Below are 12,222 nucleotides of genomic sequence, written 5' to 3'. Positions count from 1 at the left end.
CCTCAAACCAGCTGACTTTTACACCTTCCTGAAGATAACTGGAGTTGAATTCATCTGCTCATTTGCCTGTACAGGCAGTCCTTGGGCTACGACGGGGGTTCCGTTCTTGAGACACGTCGTAAGCCGAAAATCGTCGTAAGCCAGAACATCGTCAAAAATCCTAAGAAAACCTTACTTTTAATACTTTGGGTGCATTCAACTATGTAAACTGCATTCTTATTGCATTTTTTCATTAAAAAAAATTCATATATTGATTATTTTGGATTTTTGGTGTCATATTTCTTGTGCCAGTTCAGCGTTGTAGGCGCCGTAACCCTGGAAATAATTTCTGATGAATATAATTGAAAAAAGTGCCTTAACCTCGGAACATCGTAAGCCGAACCCGTCGCAACCTGGGGACTCCCTGTATGTTATAGGTTCAAGCTTTAAAAAAAAAATCAGATTCAAGATCAAGTGTACCTAAAATCACTATGGTAATATGTAATACATAAATTAACGAGTCCATCAACACTAAATTTTTTTTTTACATTAAAGTAAAAAATATGTACCTGATTGCACTGTTGAAAGATTGAGATAAAAGAAAAACAGATACCCCATGGCAGAAAGGAATCTTGAAGGGTCTGCTACAAGTTTTGTTTGATAGTTAAGGGTCAGTTTGAACAATGTATTGTGTAAAAGTATATGGATGGATGTATGATATTTAGAGCATAAGCTCAGGCACTGGGGCCAAGAAGGCCATTAAGTGCTGTAAAAGTATATGAATATTGGTTATTGGTTAAAATTGAGGCAGGCAAGTGATTGATGTATCTTTTTCATTTATACTTGTAAATTAGTGTAGATAAATCTTACCAGTGAAGTACAAAATTCTCTGTGCCGTAGAAGTAAGGAAGATGTGACTAGTTATGTAAGATTTTGACTCCATACTACATTTATTTAAGATGATAAAAGTCTATGACTTCTCAGAATTTACCATGTCTCCACTCTGTGCAAGATGCATGGTGATAATTTTTGTCTGCATGGACATTTTAGTGATGCAACTAGTTACTTCTAGTTTACGAATGAAATGAGTTAAATAATATCCTTTTTCTCTTTTATGTGCATGGGAAGAATTTATAAGATTTACTGGATACTTGAGCAATTTAATATTAGTTTCTCTGTAGTTTTACCTTTTATATGGTATGATAGAGGTTACAATTAACTTTCACAGGGTACTTTTTCCTATATTTCTTTTTTTTTTTTTCCTACTGTGGAACTTACATCCAGTTACCTAATCAGATTTTTGGCATACATGTTTTACACTGTGATGATTAAATTTTTTGAAGTCTGTTCTATATTACTTTATATGAAACTGTTGAACAGTAAACAAGATTTCCAAGTATTATATTCTGAGGTAGAATCATATGCTAAGTTGTATTGCATATTGTGAACAATCAGTTAATATGATTACTAGCTTGTAGTAAATATTATGATTCATTCATGTCATTGTAGTTAATCTTGAAAAAGTATTTACTGTAAGTTTCTTCATTCTGTAAAATTTGAGAAAGTTTTAAGACTACTTACATACAGAACACTAAAATCCCTCCTTCCCAGAAAACTAACTGATTTCATCTTTACCAGGTACTCATCAGTCAAGAATATCTACAACTGGAACCAATTGGTCTTGTGTTTGTGTTCTTCTTTGCCCTCATTTTAATCATTCAGTTTGTAGCTATGTTGTTCCATCGTTTTGGTACCATCTCTCACATTCTTGCATCCACTGAACTCACCTGCTGCAATAAGAAGGCAAGGAACATGTACTACTGTACTATATACTGTACTATTTTCATTCGCCTTTAACCCATGTTAATTTATAGATATTGTATAAACTCATCCTTGTTTAATCTGAAAAAGTGTCACTAGTCTTACACTTAAGTCAATTGTTAACTACTTCACTGTTCACTCGTATACATGAACTTCACTGCTCTACTGATGTTCTGTGGATTTCTGAGCAATGTCATTTTTTTTTTTATTGCAGTCAGAAGATGTCACAGAGGATGCATTTATCCAAAGGAATGCTGTTGATATTGTGAGACAGTTACAGAAACTCAAAGGTATAGAGGATGATTATGATAGTGATAGTGCTAATGATGGGCAGCTAGGAAGACGCAAGACAATCCATAATCTGGCACGTCATGCTCAAAAGAAGCAGGCCATTGGGACACTGGATGTGGCTTTCAAAAAACGATTCTTCAGTATTTCAGCTGAGGCTGCTGAAAATGGCAATGTAGCAGGTCAGTTCATGTAGTCCACTGTGCAAAACTGCCCTCAAGATTTGTTCATTATATGATTAAAAATTTGCTGTATATCATACTTTCACATGAAAAGTAAAGGTGCGTCCACACGAACAATTTTCGACGGACAAACCTTGTTACCAATTAACAATTGTCTGCCGGTCTTGGCCTTGTGAGCAGAGTAAAAACAGTCATATACAACCTCATCTGGTCTCACCGTTTGTTGCCAGATCTACTTCCATCGTTTCAATCCTTATGACGTCATCCTGCTTCGCCTATATGGTAGCATTGTTTGTCCGTCGGCCATTGTTCGATCGTGTGGACGCACCTTAATGCTGATCAAGTGCAAGGCATGAAATGTTTACTACAGCAGAGCACTATGCTGTATGCACTCAAGAGGCAAAATTTTCCTTCAGTGCAATAATTAATTTCTTTGAACTTTCATAAGGGTTTGCTTAATATTCTTTAGCTTCTTTGGTATTATGTATTAATTTTTCTTGTATCTTTGTAAACATTGCATTTAACTCTACAGAAACTCCGGTTTTGGGCAATATGCGGAGACTGAGTATGCGACGAGAGACTATCAAAGCATTAGCTGAGAGGCGTGAAACTGTTGTCCAGGAGAGACGTCAGTCAAGGATGCAAACACTTGGAGCAAAGAAGGTATAGTAGTCTTATATATTATATTAATCTCTAAAATTAACACAATTTAACTAACCATTACCAAGAACTTGACATCAGTTATTTATTCTTCTCTGCAAAATATTTGTCAACTTTACAAGTCTAGGACATTGTAGTGAAGATAATTTTTCTAGTGACATTCTGTTTTTAAACCCTGAAAATCAGTTTAGAAATTTTTTTTTTTCAATTTGCTTTAATTACAATACAGTATTAGAAGAAAATGACTGAAATTCAGGAAGTGTAAATATATAATGTAAACAATTATTGAAGGTGAAATTATGTTCTATCCTTAGTATGGTATGTGACAGAATTTCTTACTTTTACTTCCAGAGATCATTAAAGTACATACCTCATTCATTTGTGGTTTTTCCTTCAAGGTATATGACAATTTCCGAATGACTTTTACTTCCAGAGATAGTTCAATTACATACCTGATTCATTTTTGGTTCTGTAACGAGGTTTTCAATTCTTATATAATTAGAATCTCTCCTGTGGTCCAAAAGGTCTTATGGATCCCTTCTCCATTTTTTGGAGGGTCATCACAGATATGCAACTTCTAAATGCTCCTTTCCAAATGCAAGCAGTAAAAAGCAGCTCTGCTATTTCCATAATAGGTCCGTGGGAATTTTGTTACCCCCCCCCCCAACCCCAGCCTTACAGGGATAACTTCAGTCTTTTCTTTGCCCAATTTACTATTCAAAAACATTCTTTCCATTCCTTCTGCTCTGTAATTCTGGTTCCATTACCTCTCAAGCTTCCTTTGACACCTATTAACCTACATCAACAAATTCTGAGGAATTTTGTAAATTTTATGACATTTTTAGATCTTGCATAAGAAAATAGTAGAACAGACTGATTCATGGCCAAACCAATTGCAAAAAAGAGTTAATAGTATGTTTCCTTCTCGTTTTTTTTCTAATTATACATGGTTTGTTTTACTGTATAACACATTGCAAATATAGCAGTAACAGTACATGCATGCATTTGCACTTTATTCCTTCCATTCATGGGTTTGTAACAGACCAATTCCTGGCAAAACCAACTGCAGATTCAGTAAGCAGTATGTTTTCTTTATATATATATATATATATATATATATATATATATATATATATATATATATATATATATATATTTTACATAGAATGTTTGTTTACTGTATACTGAATTGCTGATGCATTTGCACATGATTCCTTCCATTCATGGGTTTGCATTTTGTACATTTATGTTTCAAATCCTTTACACTGGAAATATACCAGTATTAAAAGAAAAATAAAATATCAAAGGGCAATTTTTAAAGCTCATTCAGAATAATTTCTTTACTATATATTTAAAAATACTTGTCTATGTGCAGTACTAGTTGGGTTACCAATTGTGCAGTGTGCAAAAACTGCTCACAATGCAGGAAAAGTATGTTTTTCACAGACGTAATTACTCACGGTGTAACATAAACATACCCGAGTAAATGGGAAGTATCAACTATTATTCATGTAGGTACTGTTTATTCTACATTAATCCCATGTAATATATTGTACTTTAATTTTTAGTGGACGAATGCAAGTGAAATATGATGAAAAGTAAACTTTAATCATACACACTGTACACAATTCCACTTTGCTTCTTTCAAACAGCGGACATCTTTTGCACCGAATGTTGAGCAAATTGCATGAAAAGTAGGGCTTTAGAGTAAGTTCATTAACTTTTAACACACTGTGAGTGTACAGTGTACTATTCGTTTTAATTGATCACAGCTTTAGTCTTGTTATTGCTAATACATGTGGTTTCGTTTGGGTACCTTTTCATTTCATTGCATCATTTTGATTCTTCAGTGCCTCCATCACAAAGGTTTACTATAGCTTGAGCATATTATGTCCTGGGTGTCCACATCAAATCAATGCTTAGCCTTAGGATTTCATTTATTGTATGTGACATGTACAGTAATTACATTGTCAAAAATAGATGATCTTATTTGAGTGGAGAGATTCATCTCAAAAGAGGTAAGGCTGTTATACGTACCTACCCGACTCAATATGAATATTTACTTTTATGAGAAAGGTGCTTTGCACCTGTTCTGTGCTCTTCTTTTCGCCTATTCTTGTGTGGAAGAGGTTTCTTTCATGGTGTATGCTTTTGCTGCCTAATCAGTGTTAATGTGCATTCCAGTGGTTATGTTTTAGTATATATATAAGTAGATTGTGCGAACTGGCATAACAAGTCGTCACTGATGCTGGCATCATATTATGATCAAAATTTACCATATACATCATGTTTATTACCATTTTATCACTGCAGTCTATTTCTGTTTTTTCCAACTAATTTGTCCACTTACAGTACTCAATTTTCAAGACTTTTTAAATGTCACATTCATTTCAGACGTGAATTAACTTCCACTATCCCACCTTTATATGCCTAGCCTTGATTATGGATGTCTTAATAGCATTTTCTATTACAATATATATTACATGTAGCTTCTTGTCTTTGATGTACGTTAACTATGCATTATGCGCTCAGGTTCTCCCAAGACATGTAGTATATCAGTGAAATACCAGATCCAATTGCAAGTTCGTATTCATCTGAGAATAGCTATGAAAGAAAATTATCCATTTTATTTATAACAGAGTAGAAAAATAAATACTGAACCACTGGTCAGCTTTTGTTATCTAATCCGTACTTGAAGACTGATTTAATAAGTTACTGTAGTAGCAATAAATTTAGATGTAAGGTACACAACCAAAATTAAACACGGACTGGCAGTTATTTCCAGCTTCACTCATTTATTGGATATGTCATGTGAATTAGGAAGATCAAAACTTTTGAGAATTTGTCTCAATACTCAGCTTTACAATCATTCTCATGGCTGATTTCATAACATCACTAATGAGATCTCAAATATCATAAGCAGGAGTACTCAACATCCCCTCCTCCAGATAGATTTTGCCTAATTAATTGGAACATCACACCAACTGTTTGCCACCGTTGGGCTGTCTCTTATGCTATACGTATTCAGCTGTCATATGCTGAGTGGAAAACACACAAACAGTACCATTGTTTTCAGGCTCTGCCACAGCTTTTGTACCAGGGCCTTCCTCAGTCAAATGAGTTGAGTTGTCTTGTTTGGATGTACATTCAAGCACATTTGTTTTTGTCTTCTGGAAGGCTAAGCCACTATTTGCTTAATTTGAATAAGCATTTTTTCATAATAGAAGGAGGAGGAGGAGGAGGAGCAGAAGCAGCAGGAGGAAGAGGAGCAGAAGCAGTAGGAAGAAGAGCAGAAGCAGTAGGAAGAAGAGCAGGAGCAGGAGCAGGAGCAGGAGCAATAGGAAGAGGAAGTGGGGGCAGGAGGAGGGGTGGGGTGGTTCTTGTAGCGACTAATCACACTGTCTAGTGAGTGTCACATGAGCCATGGGTTCAGCAGAAGCATATCTTCAGCTGAGACTACCGCCACAGCTGATTTGGGGGATACAAGTTCTTTATTATTCTTCTCTACCAAGCTATCAAGTAAAGCAAAGAAGGATACTACCTAGGACATTCAGTTTAGGCCAAAATTATCTTAAGATAATCAAAATCAAAAGAAGATAACTATTCATCACTATAAGAGGGGAGGATGGAAGCCACAACAGAGAACAACCTCAGAAGGGACTACACCATCAGACTAAGGTCATAATTTCTTGGTTGGGGGAGAGTTAATCCCTGGAATTGAAAGGCACTCTTGGATGGTGATAAGGGAATGAAAGATAAGAGGGAACAAGGATCCCACAGAATCAAAATCCCCTAACTTCACTGGTGGACAAAACTCTCCAACAAAAAAATGCAAACACCTCTTGTCCTATCTCTTCCTTGTGCTAAGCTTACTTCTCCCACTAAGGAGCAGCCCAATTCACACCCAGTCCATATTCTCCTTACATGCAGAAGAATGGACACATACCTTACCACGACACTGAGAACAAAACTTATGTGGGTCTACAGATTGCTCCAGACCTGCTCTTGTTTAGTCTCCATTAGATAAAAAACACAGCAATAGAGACAACACTATAAAACAAAATACAATTACACAAAAATCAAGCACCTGCAAGGAGCACTTCACACAAAAGTCAAAAAATCACAAATTTTTAATAATTTTGTATTGTATTTTTCTTAGCTAACAAACTTTTGGTCTGAACAATAGGATAATCTTCTTGTGGCAGCTGGAAATGGATTTAAAACAATCAAAGACTGTAAAGCAAGGAATCTGTGGCATCTGGCAACTCATACATATACAAGGAGGAAGCTGGTCACCTTGACTGCCTTGTAAAGTAGTCGCTTGCGCTCTCCTTCCCCAGCCGGTTGCTTTGTTTGCCCATGATTTCTTTGTTTCAGTGTGTTTGTGCACATGTGCCTTGTTACTGAACTTGGCTAAAACCCCTGCTTCTCATACACACCACCATACAGCCAACACTGTAACTAAGTTAGTTCAACTGCAGAAAAAAAACACAGTAACCTACAAGGTCCTGACTGCAAAAAGCCAAGCTAGCATATATAATAACTACCAACTTCCATCTTGGGGAAATTTTCAGAAAATATCAGGATTTGAGAGAATGAAAATGAAAAGTGTGGGGATGGGAAGGGACGGATGAGCTCATCTCTCCCATCTTGGACAAGCCAAAGGGTATTTCTTTTCTCTACTAAGTTCAATGGCCACATAACGGGCCAATGCCACCAGCGCATGTCACTTTGTATGCTGTAGGCACATTACTATAGGGTGTTGCATCATCCTTATGGTCCTTAGCAACAGCCACTTTTTTTGCCTTACTTTACCTCCGTTTCTGCTTCCTTTCTTTCATTTTGCTGTCCATGATGTCCAAATATTACTTATTAGTGTAACTGTTAGGTTTTTTGCCATTTTCACCTTTAGATCCTGTATTTCTCATTTATTTTCCGAATCTTTTTATTACAATTCAGCCTTTCCTCCATTTTTTCAGTTTTATGTAATGAATGACTGATAATTCCCTTGCTTGGTTTGTAATCTCAGGATAAATTCTTTCATCCAAAGACTAACATCAACATCCTAATGTCCTTCTTCATCTCGGATCCAAATGATCAAGAAACAAGGAAAAGACAACAAAAAATAGCAATCTCTGAAGTAAGATATAGATCTGACCTATATACAAAAGACTGCAAGATGGAAAGTAGCAGTAGTAAAAGAATTCAAAGTTTGGGTAAAAAATTTAATAAACCATGTAATCTGAGGTTTACCTATTCTTAATCCCAAGCTTACCCACAAGTCATGGTAGAAGAGAAGAGAAGGCTCAAGTGCTAAAAATTTCACGCAAAAGGGAGGACAAAATAAATACTAACACATAATCATCAAAGGCAGAATGACGATGAAAAAAGTTTACTCCAAATATAAGTTAATGTAAAGTGCACAACACGAATCCACAACAGGAACCATCCTTCACATTCTGGAGAACTTGGATGTCCTAGTCATGCTAGTAGTTTAGTCCATTTTAAGAGAAAACCCTAGACTTCTGCCCATACTGGTGAATGATTGAGTTTCATAATCAGAAAAAACTTGGCTGTAATTACCTAAAAGTAGGTGGGTGAGACATAATTTTCATGATAAAGTACATTACTTTGTAGTGCTTAATACAAAAAATTTTAAACACACTGTACTTATTGTGCAAGAAATTTGAAATGTACCCTAGAATGTTTAAAAAAGTATCCTGCCAAAGAATTTTATTTATTTTGGACTTTTGTGAGCACCCTACAAACCTAGGACTGAAAATCTTCTAAACAAGTGGATGGCATAATGAAGTTGGTTGTCATATATGTTACAGTAATGATATAAAATACAGTAATTCATTGGCTTTCATACTGGTAACACTGTCATAAATGACATATCACTTGCTTAACAGCTACTAACAGGAAATATAGTATTGTCTATATGAGCATGTCTTGAAATACACAATGCTGGTTATTTTGTTTCCTAAAATGGGAAGACTGTTCAAGTGGAAACATGACAGAGTTGAATTTGGCTTCTGGATGATTTGTGTGGGGTCATACTTATTGTGCTTCTTGATTCACTAATTTTACTAACAGTACACCAATTTGTTACTGTCAAGCAAAATAATTTTATATAATTTTTTCATGGCAGTACTCAGTTTGTTTGGTTTAGTGTTAAAATATTGGCAATACATTCCTTGTGCTGTTAATTTATTTGCACCATTCCAATTTTACTCTAACACCATAGGGTCTATTAAATTCTGGTTTTACTCTCCTCTCTCGAGTTGCTTAATCTAAAAAATTTTTTTATTGTAATGAAAACTACTTTCTTCAAACTTTCAAGCAAAGCTTAACAGCATGTACTACATTGCTTTTTCTAAAGTTATTCAACTTGACCAAAAAATATATAAATGTTATTCTAATGGTAAAAATTTCTCCATTAATTTACCATTAACTTAATAAACAAGACATTCCCTATGGATTTATCCCCTTCAGTAAGCAAGGAAGTCTCAATAATTTCATCCCTGTAAGGGCGAAACAATAATTGCTAATAAAATTTTCTCTCTTTCTCTCTCTCTCCCAAACACAGCCACGAACAAGAACTTCAATTGCTTCAGAGGCAGACAACCAGCGCGTGTTCACTCCAACTGGTGGTTCTATCAACAATGCATATGAGTCTGATACTGAACACCTTGGTGGGGGGTCTTCAATTAGAAGTGCCATGAGATACCGAAATGCAGAAGAAAATGTTTTATATAAGCCATAATTTAATATTTTGCTCATTTTTTCTCTATCACGAAGTATCGAAAATATAGTAAATCTCGCCTCTCCTTATTGAATGTACAGCAACAGTTTACAGAACTTTCATCCGAGCTCATAACATGACAAGTTTGAGTATATTTGATGCTGCAACCTTCTTAGTTTAAAAAGTAGCATCTTTATACTGAGAGTAGTCAATCACTATTTTCATAACAAAAACATGATTATACCTTCAGTGTTAATTCCCACAACTTTTATATACAAATGAAGTCATTAAATACACGGTTCTTTTAAGGCTATTTTCTTGGCTGTTTTGCTTAATTCACAGAAATCAGTAGTAGTAAGAATGTTTTTTTACCTCTAAATATCAGCTTTTAGTTAAAGACAAGTCTATTTTGAAGGGTATTACACAGGCAGTTTGTCTACAAAAATATTCTACTACAAATTTTGTTTGTATAGTAGTGATTTTTTTCTGTTAAGTACTATATCAACAAAAATGACTGATGTTATATGAAGTATTTACATTACTGTAAGTAAGACATTTAACAAATTTTCATATCATATTCTACACAGAACACTACCTGCAAAGTCTGATAACAAAATACACATTTTAAAGTCAGTAGAGCAAAATACAATGCTTTTTGATTGTTAAAGTAGTGCAATTATATTATTAATGATTTTATGCAATCAGTTTTAATCTGGTACTAAGTATAAAGAAAGAATCTAAATACTGTAGATAGAGCCAAGGGAATTTTACTTTAATCTGTGATTTTCATTATATTACATAAACAATTTTATTATTCCTGTTGATTCTTGTGTGATTATAATTTTTCATAATCACACTAACTTTTCTTATTCTGTATTACAGCTGCTACCACGCTGTTGTAAATGATATGTATAATAACGTGTATAAAATAAATATATATACAATTTAAATGGGAATGTTATTTGGCCCTAGAATGATAGTTTGGGTAGAAGAGTGCTAAAATTCTAACTACTACCTGTAAAATATAGAAATAAAATATGAAGCATAGTATATAGAGTATAAGATATATATGTAAGTACTATAGCAATATCATAAAAAAAGGAGATGAAGCAGAGCAATATGTGTTAACCTACACAAAATAATGTTACAGTTCATATACATATCACAAGAAAGGGGTGAAAAAAATGCTATAAATATGAGAAGACCAGTACTTAGAACCAGGTGGTGGCTCAAAGTCTTTACTGGCAGCAATGCAAGACAAGAAAAACATGTTAAATAGACCCATATTCTTCAAACGGGTTTAAATCCAGGGTATCACAAGCTAACGTAGATACAGCTCTAAGAATCAGTGATATATATGTTTAGTAAACAGGCTTCAAAGATCCGTGCTGTATCATTTTTAATTGTAGCACATCCATCACACCACCTTAAATTACATGAAATAATTGTTTCTTCTCTTAAAACTTGTGGCATCTTTAAGCTCACTGAGCAGTTGACAAAGACAACTTTCTCAATATCTGCTCCTTGTGAAGCTGAGACTGGAGTGAGAGGCCATCTCTTGTTTATCTCCTAAACAATATAACACTCAAACCCCTTGGTTTGATGTCCAAAGAAAAGTGTCCGATTGCCTTTATTGAGATATCACTGAACCCATTATCAGCAAAGCAGAAAGGGATGTGGTTAGGTTACATCCAAAATAGTTAAGGGTGGCCAATTCAGTGCAGAAGCCCAAAGTTCATTAATTATTTGGAATGTTCAAAAACTCAGAACATATGACTGGATCCTTTGTCTGCCTAAAGCAAAAGAGCTACCAAGACCAGTGCATCAGCCTGGAAGCATCTGAACCTGAGATTGCATATCTCACCCAAAAATCTTCAGTCAGAATCCTGAGGTACAAGTTGGCAAAATGTAGCAAAATGGGTTTGCTAACAAAGCAACTATTGGCAGTCAGGGTGTCCCCCCCCTCAGCTTGCTTGCGAGTCCCATATCTACTTCTGATAATCATAAACATTCCTGGAGACTGGCATAATACTTTGTACAATCCGGTCCCGTGCTAAAATTGTGTGATTCCCCTTTTATGGGGTCGCTAGTTCTCAAAAATAGATTTTCTGTACCTGCAAAGCCGTTCAAAGTCTGCGAGTCACACGCTGCAAAACGTATAAAATCTATTGTCTTTTCAAGTATTTTAGATGTGGGGGGGGGGGGGGAGTTGCTGGTATCTGAGAGAAGGGGTGAGGGGGATTCTTGGAGGAAAAAACTATTATTCCTCCAAGGGGGAATACGAGAGAAATTTTTCCTGCTCAGACATTCGCTAAGACGGAAGGCTCTGCCTCATGCATTTGTGACGTCACAGCGCAGTGTGTATGAATGATCGGTATCATCATCATTGCCATACATATTACTCAGATCTGCGAAGTGTATTCTGATCATCCTTCATCATGTATGCATCTGCCTAGAAGTCGAAGAGAAAGGCCTATTTTCTCGAAACTAAAAAGCTTGCCCTTAAGTTAAAGACGAAGAAAGGAGCAATTTCCATTTTGGCAGCAG

General features: G+C 35.4%; 1 protein-coding gene across 10 annotated transcripts in view; it reads left to right on the top strand.

Moving 5' to 3' along the window:
* The window catches only part of LOC135211169 (chitin synthase chs-2-like), a 115,248-nt gene extending 104,623 nt beyond the window's left edge, over nt 1-10,625 (top strand). For 9 of the 10 annotated variants that reach the window (XM_064244366.1, XM_064244364.1, XM_064244365.1 and 6 more), the window contains exons 23-26: nt 1,618-1,782; nt 2,015-2,270; nt 2,803-2,933; nt 9,520-10,625. In XM_064244366.1, coding sequence (XP_064100436.1) covers nt 1,618-1,782; nt 2,015-2,270; nt 2,803-2,933; nt 9,520-9,696 — 729 coding nt within the window. In that variant the 3' untranslated portion in view covers nt 9,697-10,625. Of the gene's footprint in view, nt 1-1,617; nt 1,783-2,014; nt 2,271-2,802; nt 2,934-4,582; nt 4,638-9,519 lie in introns of all 10 variants that reach the window. The other variant, XM_064244367.1, reaches the window with a different exon arrangement.
* Nucleotides 10,626-12,222: the final 1,597 nt, after the last annotated feature.

The sequence above is a fragment of the Macrobrachium nipponense genome, chromosome 4, assembly GCF_015104395.2.
Source record: "Macrobrachium nipponense isolate FS-2020 chromosome 4, ASM1510439v2, whole genome shotgun sequence".
Taxonomy (NCBI): domain Eukaryota; kingdom Metazoa; phylum Arthropoda; class Malacostraca; order Decapoda; family Palaemonidae; genus Macrobrachium; species Macrobrachium nipponense.
Note: the sequence above shows the minus strand (reverse complement) of the source record. Positions and strands in the feature narration are given on the sequence as shown.